Source organism: Procambarus clarkii, chromosome 23 (assembly GCF_040958095.1).
Source record: "Procambarus clarkii isolate CNS0578487 chromosome 23, FALCON_Pclarkii_2.0, whole genome shotgun sequence".
Classification (NCBI taxonomy): Eukaryota; Metazoa; Arthropoda; class Malacostraca; order Decapoda; family Cambaridae; genus Procambarus; species Procambarus clarkii.
Window position 1 is genome coordinate 30885371 of NC_091172.1, and position 20717 is coordinate 30906087.

The window sequence follows — 20717 nt, forward strand, 5'->3', positions numbered from 1 at the left end:
TGAGCTCCGCCCGAGCTGTCAAGTGGGAGTTGCCGCAAAGACATTATTACCTAATTATTTCAAAGTCTGATTTTTCTCCATTTTTTTTTTTTTACCGTAATATTCAATAGTGTGCAGTGTGATATATTTATATAATACAATGGGTGAATCATCACTATACTCAAAAGTATTGTGATCATATTAGTGATTCAATTATTATGTTCATAAAACAATAAACAAATAGTTTTGCCGTTATTACACTATATACACACAGGTTATATAAACGTTTCTGCATGTTTTGTTCACCATAAATGTACAGCTAAGCTGGTATGGTTAGTTCAGACTGACAGATCGCCACCCACAGCTGATGTTCCCTCCCCTCACTGGTTCAAGGCCAGATGCACTAACATTCCTCCTTCAAGTATACTGTTTGTGGTGTTATTATACTATATACACATACATTATACATAAGTATCTACATGTTTTGTTCACCATAACTGTTCAACTAAGCTGGTATAGTGCCCAAAGAGCATATTGGCCACCCTTACACACCATGACAAGTCATGCAGATGATGCCACCTCTCACCAAAATGGCTTCTCACAACACTCCTTTTGCACTATATATATACTGTATATACATGTTATATATAACAGTATATATATATATATATATATATATATATATATTTATTTTGGTAGCAGTCTTTCCTGTAGACATATATTATTAAATATGACTGAAAAAGTAAGATTAATAATTCTAACACAAACTTTCTCAACGTTTCTTATATTTTTTTTTCACTGTTGATGGTAACTGAAAAATCAATTCTCCAAAATTCATTTTTATTTCTAGTCTGACGCGACACTTGAGCGCGTTTCGTAAAACTTATTACATTTTCAAAGAATTTAGTTTACACACACACAACTATAACTGAATATATAGTTGTGTGTGTGTAAACTAAAGTCTTTGAAAATGTAACAAGTTTTACGAAACGCGCTCAAGTGTCGCGTCAGACTAGAAATAAAAATGAATTTTTGAGAATTGATTTTTCAGTTACCATCAACAGTGAAAAAAAATATAAGAAATATTGAGAAAATTCGTGTTAGAATTATTAATCTTACTTTTTCGGTCATATTTAAAATAAATAAATATTATTATATATATATATATATATATATATATATACAGTATATATATATATATATATATATATATATATATATATATATATATATATATATAGTGTAATATATATATAATATATATATATATATATATATATATATATATATATATATATATATATATATATATATATATATTATATATATATATATATATTACACTATATATATACTTGTTATATATAAGTATCTACATTTGTGTTCACCATAGCGAACCACTAAGCTGGTATGCTGAGTGCAGACAGTAACAGGTGGCCACACAGATTCGGCCGATGATGCTACAGCCCTCCCTCCCTCAACATTACTCCTCCCACAATACTACGCACAGGGTATATTATCACAACAATCCTTCTATTATCAGAATCCTGGTCATTTGTATCACAGTCAGGGGTCTTCTGTAATATTATCTTTGCTAAATTATACAAGTTACATATATATTTGACATTTTTAGGTGATGCTGTGGTCACAAGCTGAACAGCAGTGCCGTGAGCTCATGCTGAGTGCACCAGCCTTGGTGGCTCACTCAGTACCAAGGCTTTCACACCTGGGAATGTTGCCCATGATTTAAAAAAAAATGGTGTCTGTTTACAAGAGCTCTGAGGATGCAGATGTGAACCCTGTGTAGCCGCGGGACTTTTAATCTTGCGTGTTATTCCCATACATCATATGATGTCGTGCGCAATTTATCGACAGTTACTCAAGACATCATATGATGTTTTGTGCAGTTTAAAGGCTAATGCATTTCCAACAAAGAAATTGTATGTACTATATGCAGTAATTCTATATGATATTTAAAACTGATGCATGTGTAAACTGCACATAAACAATAATTGTCAGCATTACAGATAATTTGTTACATTACCTAATCTGTCAAATTACAACAAAAAATGAGTGTAAATTAATAATTAATCATACCTTCATTTTATGTACATTTTAACTGTTTATATTCAACACATTTGTATTAATGCACAACAAGTGGATTGTGGCATCCAAATAAAAGTTGGGCTATTGGTAATTTAAAGGGCCCAAACTGAAGACAAGAGCCTGACCTGTCATAAGTCTTGAAATATGGATTGGGGGAGGGGAAGAAGAGTGCAATTTAATCGTTCACTACTCTGACTCTAAAAAAAAATCTACGCAATATCTCTGTGGCTTCCATCTGTCTCCCTTTGTTCGTATACTACCCCCTACTAAATATTCTGTCCTGTCTATTCCCCTGAGTATTTTGTACGTGTTAATCATGTCTTCCCTGCTTCATCACTCTTCCTGTGACATTAGGTTTAACACCTGTAGGCTTTCCCTGCAGCTTGTACCTCTCAGCTCTGGGACCAGTATGGTGGCATACCTCTGAACTTTCTCCAGCTTCTCTCAAATCCAGTACTGATCACAGCAAACTTGTAATGACAGAACACTGGCTTCTACAAATAAACTGTGTTCAAAAAGAATGAAAGGCTTCCAACAAGCTGAGATGCAAGTATGTACGATGCGAAGTATCAAGATGCTTTAAGGTCAAGGTCGAAGCTCACAAATATGTGGGGCATCCATACTCCAGTTGCTAATATCATTTACGGGCTATTCGTGCCCGTGCCACCTCTTGGGGTAGCTTAATCTTCATCAAACGGCAAATATCATAAAAAGTAAAATTTTTCATTATGTCACAGTAAATATTGTGTACTGTATGTACTATAATATTGGGGGATGGCTTATTTAAATTGTAATCTCTCTCTCAGTGCTGTAAGGAAATAAGAAAAAATGAATTTCTACAATATTTAGTTTGGGGAAATTATTTGTTTATAACTAATTACAGTGGAACTTCAGTTTTCGAATGCCCCTCTTTTCAATTTTTTGAGCCCACTTTCTGGATGGATAGTGGATAGGGACTGGATGGATGGATAGGGACTGGATATGGTGGACGGTGGATAGTGACTGGATATGGTGGATGGTGGATAGGGACTAGATGGATGGATGGTGGATAGGGACTGGATGGATGGTGGATAGGGACTGGATGGATGGATGGTGGATAGGGACTGGATGGATGGATGGTGGATAGGGACTGGATGGATGGATGGTGGATAGGGACTGGATGGATGGATGGATGGTGGAAAGAGACTGGATGGATGGATGATAGGGACTGGATGGATGGATGGTTGATAGGGACTGGATGGATGGATTGTGGGAGGACTGGATGGATGGATAGGGGGGTGGATGCAGTGAAATGTTTGAAAGGAAAATTTGAACCAGTGATGCAGATAGGAAAGTGTTTAAGGTGAGCAGAGGATGGTCTCACCTCTCCCCCCCTCCTTCCTCACCCTCCCCATACACCAACACCGCTCTTCCCTCCCTCCTCACTGTCTTCCATATGCCAAGAGTCCCAAGAGTCATCAGTAAAGGTAAAGTGCAGTTAAATGTTCACTTATTTATTTATGGTTTATATTTATTCCTGATTGTTTTGTGTGAAAAATGAGTAGTATTATGTATAAAAAGTATTTTTAAGTTAATATTTTTGGGGGCGTGGAACGGATTAATTCAATTTACATTACAGTACTTTTTATGGGAAAATTAGTTTTGATTGACAAATTTTTGGTTATATAATGAACTTTAGTTCAACTTAAGTCATATACATATGCTTAATGTGTTACTTCAGAAATTCACAGTACAATACAGAACATTAAATCTCCAAGCTTCATCTTTCCATCCATTTTTGACAGGTAGCAAGTTGATGATTTTTCATTTTATTTTATTCCTTTGTATTTTAACCACTTAAAACTGTCTCAGACAATATGACTATAAACTATCTCAGACATTATGACTATAATAAGGAAGTTATTCTCATTGTTTAAGACACTACAGTGCTGACAATATTAGTGACTAGTTCAAATTAATGGGAATTTTTATTATTGTTTAGGAGATTGTTTAACCCAAAAGAATACCAGATAACACTTGTGTAACACCTCCAACACTGACTCATTTTGTATTACCACACAAACACACCTCTTTACACCAAAGCCTTAATACATTGGGGTTCAGTTTGTGAACCTATCATGTGCCTCTGTAACCATTTCCACTACTACTCAGAGGATGGGTCTTGGGTACATAATAAATGACTTAACTGAACCTTAATAGCAGACAAAGATTTAACTTTCCACACACAATGCTCAAAGCCTTATTCGTGCTCTTAATATTTTCAGGTTAATTAATGGCCTAATGTTTACATCTATTTAAATCTTATAATTTATTTGAGCCTTTAGCACAAATCATTAAGTCATGCTGTATAATTGTTACAATTTATTTTCTAATTATCAAGTTAAATTATTGTGAATATAATAATTTTAATACTGTACCATATAACTAACGTCCTTGATATACATGTACAATGTTTCTTTGACAAATATGTTTGCACCTTAGACAATTGCTTGAGCCATCTTTCATCATCTCCGTTATTCTTCACATTGTGCCCAGGCTTCCTCAGCTTGCATGAAGTACTTGGAAGCCAGTTTACCTTTCATGGCTTCTGTTGCTAGTTCTGCAGCCCAACTATACAGTTCTCCTGAAAGAGAGAGATTTATCAGCACTGCTTTACATGTGTGTGTGTAAGTGACATTTTTCTAAGTGTTCTGTATTATGAGCATCTGAATACTGTACTATGTTATGACATTCAAACACCTGAGATAAGTAACATGAAGTCAACAAAAAAAGAAACGAGCAAGTTTGATCAGACAGTACACCTATGTAAAATGCATGTCAAAATAAGATGGAGAAAAAGATATAAAAGTATTAAAGCACAAGCAGGTAGTCCTTTAATAGCCTACTGGAGACCAGAGGCCAAAACCTGGCCCCTTACAGATGCACAGGGAGCAGGGGATTCATGATCACCATCACTAAAGAAACAAACCCCTAGAAAGGAAGTGAAGCCAGAACCCCCAGAAAGGAAAACTCCTGTTTTCACAGATAGTAAACACACATTGCAGTATATGATCCACCTAGTATTTAGGTCATACCCTCCTTAGTAACTAGTGGGCACTTCCAGTTGGCAGCACCATGGGAGCTGCTGGCCCCCATGTCAACAATCCAGTCCAAAGCCTAAGAAAATTAATTGTTGCACTTGGTTCGGAGGGGGAGGGCAGGGCCCAGAGAGCTAACGAGCCCCCCCGATCCCCCTCCCCTTTCACAGAAAGAGGCATTTTAATTTTATTACATTCAGTGTTGATTTTCTGGACAGGCCAAATGCCCTGAAAATGCAACCCGTTCTCGCAAATTAAATAAGTCAATATTGACTTATTAAATATGTGCATAGGTGACATACTTAACATAATAGATACCCTTAAAGAGATTCATAGAAAACACCGACCTTACCTAACCTACTTAGTATGTTAAGATAAGCATCTTATTGCTTCGTAATTACAATTATTACCTAACCTATAATAGGTATAGGTTCAGTAATAATTGTAATTACTAAGCAATAAGATGCTTATCTTAAGATACTAACAAGGTTAGGTAAGGTCGGTGTTTTCTATGAATCTTTTTAAGGGTATCTATTATGTTTAGTATATCACCTATGCACGTAGTTAATAAGTCAATATTGACTTTACGAATTTGCGAGAACGGGTTGGAAAATGAGAGACCAGGACAGCACAAACTCAATGGATACCAGGAACACTGACCAGGTAACAAGCCATCAGGACACTGTTAGACCTCCAAAACCCACAGGTCCAATCCAGTCCAATCATCCCAAGATATACAGTGGAATCTCCGTGGAATCTCGGTTGACGAATGTTCCTCTTTACAATTTTTTCAGTACAGTATACGAGGTCAATTTCCTCGTAAAATTTGACTCGCTATTCGAAGGGTCCCTCGGATTTTGAGTTTGTTGATATATGTATGGGTCAACGAAGGCGTGGCTCTGATGGGCATGGGGCGAGGCGCACTCAGTTCACCAGTGGATCCCGCCTAGTGACGACCGTGTTTGAATTCTTTGTGAAGAATTTCATTGTTTTCTGCTTTTTTGGTTTCTGAATATAAAACCAACATTGAATGTAATGAAGTACCATTTTCTAGGCGAGCCCTGGAGGCTCCCTGAGAAAAAACAAACTGACATGTGCCATATTAGTTTGGTGCCATCAGTCCATGGAGTTCAAGTGCTTATCGGGGGCCCACGAGCCAGAACCTGGCCTCCCTCAGAGAGGCGCAGGGAGCATTGGCCATATGAACTCTCACAATTTAGAGTTTGTCATTTCTGCCGTCGACTGGGGAAGGCACCCAGAAAGGTAGGCGAACCATTACAAACTTCTAACTTGTTAAAACTGCAACCTACTTCTGAACAGAGGACCAGGACTCCCCCCCCCCCCCCCAACAGAAATCAGTGAAACAAGCAACACATCATCCAACTAGTGCGCCTGCTCGTTATTGCCTCACCCTCTCCTAACAGGGGGAATGGGGGACCCCACTCAGGTGAGCAGGCTGCACCACCCTCAATTCAGAGAATGATAAAACCTTCGACCTGAGGGAGGGAGGGAGGGTGTCAGTGAGCCTTTGGGGGCTCACCCAGAAAATGGCATTTCATTACAGTCAATGCTGGTTTTCTGGGGGCTTCCTGAAGATATCTGCCCACAGATAAGTAAAAACAGGGACTTACCTGAGAGGTGGCAGCACCACAGGTCTCACGATGAAGATGAGACAACTGGCTGTGACAGACGTCCCAAGGCAACATAAGGTGGCAGAGGGCTGGGACGTTAACAAGATATCTGGCAGCCAGGACCCTGTTCGATTTCAAAATTCCTGCGCCCTGATATCGACCCAAGACATATTTCCAAAGATGGCAGCAAAAGCTGCATACTTCCGCACATCATGGGCACGAGGGTAGACCACAGGCTGGCTAGACTTGATAACCCTGCAAACAACCTGAGACACATGTACCCTGGAACAGGAAACCGGGTCCACCCAGAGCGAGTCTACTCTCACTGAACCAGTAGCTCACAGGTAGTGACAAAGCTGCAACCGGACATAACATATGATGCACCTGCTTGATACCTGATGGGGTTGATGGGGTTCTGGGAGTTCAACTGACCAAGCCCAGCCTGAGGCAAGGCTTGACTTGTGAGAGCTTGGTCCACCAAGGTGTTGCTTGGAGCAGCTCACAGGCCCACATATACACCACACCCTCAGCCTAGCCAACCAAGTGTCAACAACCCAAGACTTCTTCAGAAACCAGCCGTCTCATTCTTTGCTAGAAAAGGAGTAGGCTATAAACGAACAAAACGAGCCCCAGGGCTAAAAGAGCAGAAATCCCCTGCGCCGGAGAAGAGCACGAAGCTCCTTCACTCGACCCCCCAGAGGCTAAAGGCAACAAAAACAAAAAACTGAGAAAAAAATCCTGGACCAAAGGGGTCACAACAAACTGAGGAGAAGAGAGAAACGAAACCACCCGGTCCAAAGACCAAGAAGGTTCGGGTGGAGCATGAGCAGGATGGAGATGAAGAAACGCACGAGAGAGCTTGTGGAACAGAGCAGAAGTGACATCCACCCCGAACACAAGCTGGAGTGGCTCCGCCAGCGCAGCACGATAAGAATCGACAGTATTCCGTATAAGACACTGGTCTTGAAAGAGCCATGAAAGGGCAAAACAATTGGGACACTGACAAAATCCTACAAAGGGAAAGGAAATGGTGGTAAGACTGCCAGGAGATACTGTCCCTAAGAAGACGACCACCAGTGGGACACTATTAGAGAAGCCACCTGATCACCATACAAGTGGTGATACACCCGTGTCAGATAAACCAGATGTGAAGAGCGGAAGAGTAAGTCGAACCAGCGAGGTTTCTCACTGGCCCAACCTGTGAAAAGAGTCGGAGCAAGGGTTCGGACACCGAACAAGTAGCACCTGAAACCAAGGATGGGCCAGACATCATGGGGCCAAGAGAAGCACCCTCCCCTGGTATGATTCGAGCCGAGCCAGAACCCAAAGCAACAGCTGGACCGGTGGATATATATACAGAAACCCCTACCTCGAGCAGTCCTGCCGGAAAGTGTATACTGTACTGTGAAGGCCTCACAGTTAGGGAATGGCACCACATTCAATGGGAGATGCCGAGACCACGCCAATGCAAAGAGGTCAACCTTTGTACGTCCGACAAACCCATAGGAAGGAGGTGGTGTCAACCATCCACTCCGTGGAAGGGGGAATGAAGTGCAATAGGCCATTTGCCAGGACATTGGATACTCTCTGAATATGAACAGCGCGGAGAGCTAAACACCAAGAACTCGGCAGAAGAGCTACCCGAAGCAACCAGCCCCAAAGAGACATGGACTGCAGAGAACCCCCCCCCCCCCTGGGTTGAGACAATGAACCACAGTGGAACAGTCCGAATGGAGCTATCTTGGGGTTATCTTGAGATGATTTCGGGATTTAGTGTCCCCGCAGCCCTGTCCTCAACCAGGCCTCCACCCCCAGGAAGCAGCCCGTAGCAGCTGTCTAACTCCCAGGTACCTATTTACTGCTAGGTAACAGGGGCATCAGGATGAAAGAAACATTTTGCTCATTTGTCTCCGCCTCCACCGGGAATCGAACCCAGAACCTCAGGACTACGAATCCAAAGCGCTGTCCACCCAGCTGTCAGGCGCCCAGTAGAGCCTTGAGGAAGCTGAATATGCTGCAACGCCAGCCACACAGGTGCAAACTCCCGCACCGTGTTGTGAGCCCAGGCAGACAAAAAGCCAGGTTACCCAAAAGGTGCACAAGGGTATGGAAGCCAAGACCACCCTAACATCAGCCAGAGTGTGGAGGCACAGCTGCAACATGGCCACATATGAGAGAGAAGGGAAGGCCAGTCTGGCAGCCTAATTAGGTTCAGGCCAGCCAGATACCGAGACACCAACTGGGTTCCTCAGGTGTCTGTACACAGTCTGGTTTGACATTGCGTCTCAAGGAATGCAGCACCAAATACAACCTGGTGTCTACTGTATTCATATTACAATCTGTTGAAGAACTTCAAGATACCATGATGCTTACTCTAGTACATAAGAATAAAATTAAGGCACCAATAAGTTATCTCCTTACTAGGATTACACGATAACATAATCTTAACATCTTTACCACTATAAAGTGCTTACCAGCTTTATTTGGGTCCTTTTGAAGGCCTTTACCCCCAGTTAAATACATGAGTGCTTGTTTAGCCACCAGCTGATACCGAGGATCATCCATCATACTATCAAAGTTACCCTCTTCATCAACTGTATCAGTGTTTATCACTTTATCCAGCCAGTGCACTGCCTTATTCCAGTCAACAGTCCTGAAAATACCAAAGGATGCATTTCAAAATAATGAGTCAAATGCTCTTTCTATGCAACTAACATAAGAGACCTTATATAATATTTAAGCCATAATATATGCATCGATTAGTACATTATGGAAACATTTTATTTAAATTGTATGAATCAAAATACTATAAATTACCACCTGGAGGGAGGAAGGCCAATGCCTGTCTCGTACAACTTGGAGATATGGATCATAGCACCACGGTCGTTTGCTTCTGCAGCCATCAACATATAGTCAAACCCTACTTCAGCGTCACACTTTTCTTCTTCAAACTGAAGGTAAGAGAGATAAGCAAAATCATAAAGCATTCCTGTGGCAAATACATCATTTAAGAGCACTCAATAAAATTATTTTATTCTACTGTGCCTTCCTTTTCAGAATTTTTTTTAGAAAGGGAGAGCAGACAAATGTAAAACAGAATTTTACATATTTTATAAATTCATGAAAAGTAAATTGCAGGTAAAGGATAAAATTCAAAGGTTGATAATGGGGAACAAATTTATAGAAAATGAAAATGAAATATGTTTAACAATAAATGAACAATTCCAATTTCAATTGGGGCCGCCTCCTGGTCTGGTGCATTGCCCTCGGAGGTGTGTTCGTCGTCTGCATTGTTGAAGCTGTTCGCGTCACTCCTGCAGGATGCGGTTTTGCAGCTTTTTGCTTTTCGACTCGCGTGTCGGCAGGCGGTGCTTCCTTCTTCCTTGGAATCCACTTGGGGTCCTGGCTCTTAGGTTGTCTTCGCCTTTTTGTTCACTGCTGTTTGCATAGTCTGTGGTTGTGCAGTATCAGCAAGCAGCTTTGGCTAGTTGCCGTCCTATGTCTGACTTTTTAGTTCTCTGGGGGGCTCGTGGGGGGGCCTTCCTCAAAGGGTCGTGCAAGGGTTCTTCCCGTCATGGTAGGCCAATGGTGCCAGATTCAGGGCGGGCGAAGTCTTCTGTTCCGTCTTCTTCTGGTCGGCACAGGGATCCCCCTGCTGTGCCCACTTAGGTTCTCGTAAGGTTCGTCCCATTTACGGGGCGATGGGGGGGGGGGGGGGGGAAGGTTCACTCTGTTCGCTCACGCCTGGTCTCATGATTTGTGGGCTAGGCACTTGGATGGTGTCCCTGGACCTCAAGAATGCGTATTTGGCACGTCCCGATTCATCCAAAGTTCAGAGACTGACTAGATTTTGTTGTGGGGCGTCAAGGTTACCGCTTTCGTTGCCTTACATTTGGCTTGAATCTAGTACCTCGCATTTTCACACACCATACTCGGATCATGGTGACCCACCTGTGTCTGTTAGGTGTTCGGGTTCTGGCCTTCCTCGACAACTGGCTGGTTTGGGCTACCGGCCAGTCTGCATGTCTGCTCGCCAGGGATTTGGTTCTTTCCCAGCTTGCCGGGTTCGGGTTCTTGGTGAACTGGCGGAATTCCCATCTGGTTCCTTCTCAGGTTCAGTCTTGGCTGGGGCTTGTGTGGGATGCTCGGACTGCTTCTTTGTATCTTCCTCCGGTGGCCCTGCTTCGCCTGTGTTCCCGCCTTCGCCTGAGGGGTTCCCGGGTCACGTGCCAGTTGCCCGAGTGATTGTGAAGTAGCCTGCACTCTACCTTGACAGTCTACCTGCCGGGTCGGGTGTGGCTTTGTCAGCTGTTCTGGTTTCTTCAGGGACGTCCTTTAAGCCTCTCTCGCGTCTGCTGGGTTCGGCCTCCAGGCGCTTTGTATTGGCTGCTGCATCACCGGCTTCCTCTTTGGGTTTTTCGGGGTTCAATGCCTTTGTGCCTATCTGAGCCCTCGCTCGATGTGTTCATGGACACATCGTCTCTGGGCTGGGGCTTTGTGACCAATGCTCACCAGGCCGGCTAGGGACGGTGGGGTCCGTCCTTCTGTCAGGCCCACAGCACATTGCGGGAATTCGTGGCTGTGTGGATGTCGCTCCAGAGGGTTCGGGTCACTCGTGGATCGACGATCCGGCTCCATTCGGACTGTTCCCCTGTGGTTCATTGTCTGAACCAAGGGGGCGGGGGGGGGGGGTTCAACGGTCCTTAGCTCCTTGGGACTGGTCGCTTCGGGTGACTCGTCTGCCAAGTTCTTGGGGTTTGACTCTCCTGGCGGTTCACGTTCGTGGGGTGTCCAATGTCCTGGCGGATGAGCTGTCCCAATTCATTCCTCTGTCCACGGAATGGATGGTCGACACCAACTCATTCAGTTTTCTCTGCAAGACGTTTGGGTCTCCGGAAGCGAGTCTCTTCGCGCTGGCGTGGTTGAGGCATCTCCCGGTATACGTGGCGCCCTTCCTCGACTGCGAGGCCGTCGAGGTCGATGCCTTCAGGCAGGACTGGGTGAGGTGGGGTTACCTGTATCTCTTTCCCCCGGTTCAGCTGTTGCTCTGCTCGCTTAGAGACTTACCAAGGGAGAGTTGTCCTTCTGGCTCTTTGGTGGCCGGCCCAGCCTTGGTTTCAGGCACTGCTTGCTTGGTGTCCGAACCCAAGGGTTTTCCTGCGGCTCGGCTTTCAGCAGATCAGTCCAGCCAGTACAATGCTGGTTGGTTATTCTCCTCGAGTCTTCGCATCTGGGGTTTTGGCTCGTGGTACCCAGTAGGCAAGAACTCTGCACTTTGACTGATGCCAGAAAGCTAATAGTTACTTATCAGCCTGGATAGGTCCGGGGAGCCTCCGGGTCTCGCCCAGAAAATGGCGTCTCATTACATTCAACGCTGGTTTTATGTGCAGTACTTATTTATTAATTTTTGGTATTACTGAACTATTTATTTTAAATAAAAATTCTAAATAGTCTAGAAGGAACCAGTCACTTCCCATTAATTTCTATTAAGACTAAATCGAGGCTAATGTTTGGAAACACATTTTAAGCTAAAGTATTTTTAATGAGATGAAATGCTTTGAGCCAATTATTGGTGATTGAGTGTTTACCACATACCTCGACATCTGGCAGAATGTCATGCTGTAAGCCAAGATGGAGATGTGCTATAGCTTTAATGGCTTCAAGAATGCCACATTTGGCTGCTTGGTTCAAATGAAAAATAGCTGCTTCTTTATCATAAGATTCAGTTTCCTTTACAAATCTATTTAACTCATGATATTTGGCAAGATCCAAATGTATCTGAAATAGAAGGGAGAGAGAAATTAGTATATACAGTATATTGTAAGACTGCAAGTTACCTTATCAAGGACAAAGGTTGAAGGGAGACAATAGTGAGTCACCCCCCAACAATCACTTATTACAAAAGAAACCCTAATTTGTATTCTGAAATGATTGCTCAGTGACTGAACTACTAACCAGAATAGCTATATGGTATCACCCCACATATAAAGCAAATAGTAAGGAGTTAGCCCCACATTTTCAACATTTCCCACCCAAGCAAGTTCAGGAAAAGGCAGGAAAAACTACCATTGAATGTAATGAAATGGCGATTTTTGGTCGCGTCACAGAGGCACCCTGATACTAGCTTACTGAGTAAGTACCATACTACTTGGAGTCATCAATCAGAGAGTTCTTGTTTGCCTACCGGGGACTACAAGCCAGAACCTGGCCCCCCTCACAGAGATGCTGGGAGCAATGGCCCATAAACAGTAAAGTTTATCATCTTGCCATCAACCGGAGAAGCACCCCTGAAAGGTAGGCAAATCAAAACAGACTACTGCATGGTTGCAAAATTAAGATTAATACTCTTAAAATATCAAAAGAATTCCCCCAATAAGAAAATGTCGTACCTAGTAGCCAGAACTCACTTCTCAGCCTACTATTCAAGGCCCGATTTGCCTAATAAGCCAAGTTTTCCTGAATTAATATATTTACTATAATTTTTTTCTTATGAAATGATAAAGCAACCCTTTTCTCTATGTATGAGGTCAATTTTTTTTTATTGGAGTTAAAATTAACGTAGATATATGACCGAACCTAACCAACCCTACCTAACCTAACCTAACCTATATTTATAGGTAAGGTTAGGTTAGGTAGCCAAAAAAAGCTAGGTTAGGTTAGGTTAGGTAGGTTAGGTAGACGAAAAAACATTAATTCATGAAAACTTGGCTTATTAGGCAAATCGGGCCTTGAATAGTAGGCTGAGAAGTGCGTTCTGGCTATTAGGTACGACATAAACAAATCAAACTTCGCTTGACTAATGCCAGGGTCTAATACATTCATATCAGCCCGAATAGCTCCAGGGAGCTGTAGGGGAGCTGTAGGGTAGTTGTAGGGGCTCTCCCCTCCCCCAGAAAAATTTTCTCTTCTTATAATGTGAAATGATGGCAATTTCCTGTGTCTCTGATCACAGGAAACTAATATAAAATATTGTATATGACATACATTAGCCATGATGGAGTTGAGAAGTTGAGTAAATTATGGGTGCTGAGCGACGAAGCGCTCTCATTCACTTGACCCCGCCACCCCGTAGGGCGGCAGTTGCCATGAATATAATTTTTCATGATTATTTTGATGTTTCTCATTCGTTTCTTCTGTTTTTTTCTGTAATATTATTCAAAAGTGTGTAGTTTATGGAATCTATATAGTTCAATGTGTGGAACATCACTATGCTCAAAATTATGGGGCTCATGTATGTGACATGTATATTACATTCTATGATCAAACAGTGTATTTGCTGTTATTACACTATATACACAAACATTGTATATACCTATTTACATATGTGTTCACCATAACGAACCACTAAGTTAGTATGGCGAGTCCAAACAACGAGAGTGGCCGCCACACACCAGCTAGCAGACGCCACCTCGCCTCCCTCCTTCACCAACACCTCACTCGGCAACATTCCTCCTCCCAACATACTCTTTTTGCTGTTATTACACTATATACACATGTTATATATAAGTATCTACATATTTGGTTAACCATAACTGTACAACTAAGCTGATATGGTGCCCAAACAGCATAGTGGCCACCCTACACAGCATGACAAGTCACACACCAGCCAGTAGATGACCCCACCTCCCTCACCAAAATGGCTCCTCTCAACATACTCCTTTTGTTGTTATTACACTATATACACACATTATATATAAGTATCTACATTTGTGTTCACCATAGCAAACCACTAAACTGGCAAGGTGAGTCTAGATAATAACAGGCTGCCACACAGTCAGCAGATGACGCTACTTCCCTCCCCACCAAGATTACTCCTACCACCATACTACGCACAGCGCTAATTATCACCACAATCCTGCTATTATTAGAATCCTGGTCATTTATATCAGTCAGGGGTCTTCTGTAATACAGTACTATCATCACAAAATAATAACAGTTACAAGTATATGTTGACATTTTTAGGCAATGCTGTGGTCACAAGCTGAACAGCAGTGCTGTTAGTTTATGCTGCGTGCCCCATCCAAGGTTGCTCACCGAGTACCGAGGCTCTCACACCCGGGAATGTTACCCACAATTATTTGTTTAAATGGCATCTGTTTACAGGAGTCCTGAGACACAGGATGTGAGCCCCGTGTACCCGTGGGAGTTCTGAATCGCTCCTTATACCTAAAAATGCCACATGGATGCTCTATGCACCCCTCGAACAAGTGCCTCAAGGTGCTCTGCGCACTGCAGTGGTTAATGTAAAAAAAAAAAAAAAAACAGCGTTAAATGTAATGAAACGCCATTTTCTGGGCGAGACCCGGAGGCTCTCCGGAGCTTACTAGGCTGATATGCTAATGTCAAACTTTGGCATCAGTCGTGTGTATGGAGCTCTGTGGGCCTACCGGGGACCACGAGCCAGAACCTGGCCCCCTCAGAGAGGCATGGGGAGCAATGGCCTATAGTAACCCTCGTGTGGTTGGAAGCATTCTATGTCTGCCATCGACTAGGTCAGGCACACAGAAAGGTATGCGCCCCAAAACTAACCACTATTCTGGTGAAAATATTGTTACCAAAAGCCGAACAAGTGGATAAAACTCCCCTGAAAGAAACGGGCAAAAGGCCCCTGGAGTTTTGAAGATTGCTCTTTGGATAAGGTCTAGGCCTAGCTGTTATTTACTGAAGACGCCAAAATCCTAGGCCTAGTTCCAGTTGATTGGATGTAAATCTAGAAAAGGGGGTAGAGCTTCTGAGGGCAAAGTAACTTTGGGGTGGAGCTGTTACGAACCCAAGTTCATCGTCAGAGCACGGAGCAGTGACATCAACGCCATCTGTGAGTCCGCTCCCGAAACCCCCCCACAACATGGACAATGCCATCTAGTGATGACGGGAATATACCGGCAAGAGGCGCTAGATTCCTGTCCTAGTCGGCTCATGAGGTAGCTGGTGCTGACCTCTAGTGAGGTGGTGTTTAGAAAAGCAGCCCCATCTTTCATCAGCAGAGTTGGATGTATGTATCTAAGCCAGTAAGTGATGTTTCCTAGTGGTCCCATGTAGTGCCCCAGTGTACTGATGATGTGTCTGTATTCACAGAGTCGATGTAGGGCTACTGTTATACAAGGACAGGCAGTCTACCCAGGGCAGCCAAGGTCTCTACATCAGTCTGCTTTACAGAAGCAGTGAGCCGTCGCCGGAAGAGAACTGTGGAGTGTTCAACTGTCTGCCTGTGGAGTGGCAGTGACGGGATTCGCCATACCCAGGGCTGGCTAGTAGCAGAGACAACTGACTGAGGTGCCGAAGAGGAGAGTAACCAGTGAGTTGCACAAAACTCCTGCCTAGGGCCCGCTACCCTAGTATCTGCAAGTGAAGTAGCCCAGCAGCGTGAGGCTGATTGGTACCTGCCAGCACCAGGCTGGACTGTGGTTGTGGGCCTTCACGAAGAGGCACTTAGTGGGATTGTGGTTTGGCTGGCCCATGGCCAGGGTAGACTCATTTTCCCGGTACTTGCTGAGAGTAGTACCACGGATGAGGAAACACGGTACAAGACTGCATGGATTGAGCTTCGCCGAGTGTTTAGTGTCTTCTGAGAGAGACGTTGGTGTACATATAGTGTAGTAATACTTCCTTTTAAGAGTTATATATATATTTATGTGGTGATGGGAAAATAATTATATATGGATAAAGTGATGAACTGTTGTGTTTAATGTACCTTCCCTTTTGTGTTACTTGCATTACTGAGCTCACCCCTTGAAAGTCACTACTAACTTGGGGCCGGATACCAGAACTTTCGTAATCTAGAAAAGAACCCGGTTGCATCCCATTGAGGCCGTAACAGGAGCCTAGACTTCACCTTGAAAGTTGCTAGAGTCAAAGATTTCAGTGTGAACTGGGAGTGCAAACGAGGGGATGGGCTGATGGACCAACAGGCCACAACATCGGCTGAGTAGAGCAGTAGGAATTTGCATTATAAATAAATTTACTATTAACTGTGTCAAGTATTTGTACATTTTCTTTAATTAATATCACAGATGTAGATCTTGAATTGTTTTGGACATTACCTGTGGTCCTATGATCCTTTTATAAGTATATATATTCTCTCTGTAATTCATGAAGCCATGGTAGATTGAATTCCATTAACCCAGTAAGTATCAAAAGGTTCAGGTCTCCAAGTCACTGGTGCTAGTTGACTAGTCTCCTCCCGAGTCAATTAGCTTAATTCTTAAAGCTAGATAGAGTTGTGGTGGCATTTATGTTATGTGAGTAACCTTATTAACCATCCAGACTAATCGATTGCAGAGATATCTTTAACACCTTGGTCATTACTCCTCTTTTTCCCTAATAATTGGGGTGAGTATCTTCTGCTGTGAGGGCATACTCTTTCCAGTTCTCATGGGGTTATAAAGTACAATTATTTTATTATTACAATTATTATTATTTTGTAACCCTATTTTTACAAAATAATAGCAAATGTTATAATAGTTGTTACAATAGTAGCAGCAGTTGTTACAGAGCCCAAGAAATTATAATGCTAGGTCATCCAAGCTAATGCTCTTTATACATTTTTGTTTGTTTGTCTTGATCACATTTGCTGACTCGCAGCTTATTTCCCAGATTTTAATATCTTTTCAATATTTGTCCCTTGCTTTCTAGAACTGCTCTTTGTATATTTATGGTAACTAGGACACCACTTCTGCACTCCATTCCATCATCAGTAATTGGATAAAAAAAAAAAAAAATCCCGGAACTCCTGTGCCCCGTGCATGTGTTGCGTGTGTAGAATAAGAATCGCTGCATCTTCAATAAATTACAACATGTATATACATACAGTAACTTGGGTCATTATCAAACATAATTACCTGCCCTAAGACAGAGCCTCCAGTTTTACATCTGTTTTCTTCCAAGAGCTCAAGTTGCTTACGATGCTCCATTTCTCCAAGGACGTGTGACGGCCGAGCTCTCCTTTGTACCATGCACTTGAACTGAAAAATAATTATTAATTATTTGACTTTTCACAATCAGAATGAAATGCTAAAATGAAATTTAAATTTAATCAAATTAACCACTGTGCTGTGCCAACCGAGAAAACACCTTTTGAATATTTCGTACCCATTCAAAACACGTGCATGGTAGGTTGTGTACCAAATGGACTCTTAGGACCCCCAGTGAGAGGCATCCATCTTGGCAAAAATTCCCAGAATGTCCTAGGGCTGCTGGCTAGCTTAGTACTGAGTGAGCAACCATGGGTGGCGCATGCGTCTCTGGCTCCCAAACACCTGTCTGACGTGGTGTTGAAAGATTGCGCTCTGTCGGTGAAATTCAGACCTTATTGTTTGAAGAACATAAGGGGTCATGATATTGATGAAGCTAGGTGCAATACGGATCTAACACAAAGGTAGGATGCAAGTGATACAGCACCGATGAGGATGATATAGCAAGCGTATCTAGTTGTAGCTTTGAGCGCCACTTGTGCCAACAAATGCCATCTCCAATTTTTATAGATGATACATAGATGAATCGTTTTCTGGGTTCAGTGATGATGCATCTCATACAAGTAGCATAGATGAACAGTGTTAGGGGCTTCCATGGTTGTTTTCTCCATAGATTTGTTCAAGAATAGCTGAATCTCTTTCTGATTGATTGAATCTCTTCCAGAATGGCTGAATCTCTTCCAGCATGACCAAATCTCTTCCCGTGAGGGACCTTACAACACGATCTTTTCAAGACTACCTTACAAACTGATTTTTTCCTATAATCTTTTCAAAACTACCTTACGCTTCACAAGCTTGGTTACATACCACCTACAGGTACTAAAGCCAAGGGTGTACATAAGTGCGTTATTTGTAAGCACACAGAACGAAGAAACAGGCAGCGAACATCTATCTGTACCTGGTGCAACAAGAGCAAAGTTGCGCTGTGTACCATGGACTGCTTCGTTGATTATCACTCACTTCCGAAATACTGAGAGTGTATGTAATACAGTGTGTTACTGTGTAAATAGTGTGTGAAACTGTACATATTGTAATTTTAGTGAATTTTTAACAAGTAATATTGCAACAATAAACATTTATTATGGACACATTACTGACACATGTATCACAGTTCCATGGAACATTATGAACATTCTACTGTATACATATTGTAAAGGACACAAATATCCATCATATACGATAAAAAAAACAAATAAAACCACATTGGAAATACATAGAACAAATAATTGAAAATATATTTGTGGCAAATCGCAGTGCTTGAATGGCGAGCGCCACCGTCTCTGGGAGCTTCACGCAAGGGTGACCAGCCTGTGACATCCCCTTCTCAACATCCCCACAACCAAAAGTAAGCAGGTTTTTTTTTTTTTTTTTTTTACATGTATGTGTTTAGGGAAGGGAATTTATCATTTTACAAAGATTAAAAATTTTTTTACGAACACTTCATTTTGTATGCACAGGGGGAATGTCACAATAAACTTGGCGCATCACGGTGGTTAAAGATGCAATGAAAAAAACAGCATTCAATGTAATGAAACGCCATTTTACGGGTGAGACCCGGAGGCTTCCTGGAGCTATCCAGGCTGGTATGGATATACTAGACTTTGGCATCAGTCATGTGAATGGAGTTCTTAGGCCTACCGGGGACCACGTGCCAGAACCTAGCCCCCTCAGAAAGGCACGAGGAGCAATGGCCTATGGAAACCCCCATGTGGATAGAAGCATTCCATGTCTGCCATCGACCGGGTCAGGCACCCAGAAAGCTAAGCGCCCAAAACAAACCCCCTATTCTGGTTAAAATATTGCTACTGAAAGCCGAACTGGTGAACAGAACTCCCCAAATGAAAACGAGCATGACGTCACCACGCCGCTGTCTGTGCATTCCCCCCCCCCCCCCTTCCCCTCAGACTCTCACGCCGGCTATCCACCCCGCAGTTCTGTGGCTGGATGTCAAAAACCACGAAAAAGACAAAAATGCCAACTGGAGAGAGGGAGGTTGAGAACCCCACAGCAGAATCCGGGGTCGAGCCGTCCTCCCCCCCCCCAAAGCCCCAGCCTCACAAAAAAAAGCCAGGGAAGCCAGAAAACTCTAAAGGAAGGTGGCCCACTGGTCAGACCCATACGCATCAGCTGGAGGAATATGCTCGAATGCCTCTGTCGCCACCCCGGAAGTGGCATTCCCTAAGACTGTCAGTCTCCAACCTATCTAAACCTAGCCCCAACTCCAAAACCCTCAGACGCCATGGAGCCAGAAGTAGGGGGGGGGGAGAGAACGAACCACAGCAGGGGAAGGACGAGAGGGTGAGGACTAAACCAAGGTCGAAGCGACAAACAGCCCCAAGTCTGGGGTCAATATAACCAAAATGGGGCAGCAACGGGGCTTTCTGGTCAGCAACCAACCTAGCGCGTTGCAGCAATCTAACCTAGCATGAAACGCCTGAGCTGCCTGCACCTGAACAGTCATTAGTGGACTGGGTGTATTTAGTCACAGACAAGCAACAAAACTTGCAGGACTCTGGGTTGAAGGTGTCACCGACCCAGCAGACAGCATGACGGAGGCAGTAGAGACAGAAGAGAACACCCTGAGAAAAGGGGACAGAGCAACCTTCAAACTCGCACAAAGCGAGAGGGGACTCAGGAGACACATCCATTAGACCCAAGAGTCCCCACGGGGTTTCCCAGGACCCTTGGACTAGTATCGTTAAGAGAAGCCCAGGCAGGGTACTGTGAACCGGCACCCAAGACTATCAACAAAACTGCTAAAAGCTGAACCCCTGGGATGTATCCACGCACGGGGGCCTAGCAGGTGGACCACCTGCTAGGTCCAGATGGAGTTTCACCATGGGTTCTGAGAGAATGTGCACCTGAGCTCAGCATTCCTCTTCAACTGATTTTTCAGGCATCCCTGTTTACAGGAGTTGTAGCTGATGTGTGGAAAAAGGCTAACATAGTTCCAA

At 43.2% G+C, this 20717-nt stretch overlaps 1 protein-coding gene across 3 annotated transcripts in view; it reads right to left on the minus strand.

Moving 5' to 3' along the window:
* Window positions 1–3099: 3099 nt before the first annotated feature.
* Window positions 3100–20717, minus strand: part of LOC123763882 (eukaryotic elongation factor 2 kinase) — a 60537-nt gene continuing 42919 nt past the window's right edge. For all 3 annotated transcript variants that reach the window (XM_069330076.1, XM_069330077.1, XM_069330075.1), the window contains exons 13-17: window positions 17632–17754; window positions 12389–12571; window positions 9614–9744; window positions 9268–9446; window positions 3100–4708 (exon numbers count right to left, since the gene is read on the minus strand). In XM_069330076.1, the coding sequence (XP_069186177.1) occupies window positions 4599–4708; window positions 9268–9446; window positions 9614–9744; window positions 12389–12571; window positions 17632–17754 (726 nt within the window). In that variant the 3' untranslated portion in view covers window positions 3100–4598. The remainder of the gene's footprint in view (window positions 4709–9267; window positions 9447–9613; window positions 9745–12388; window positions 12572–17631; window positions 17755–20717) is intronic.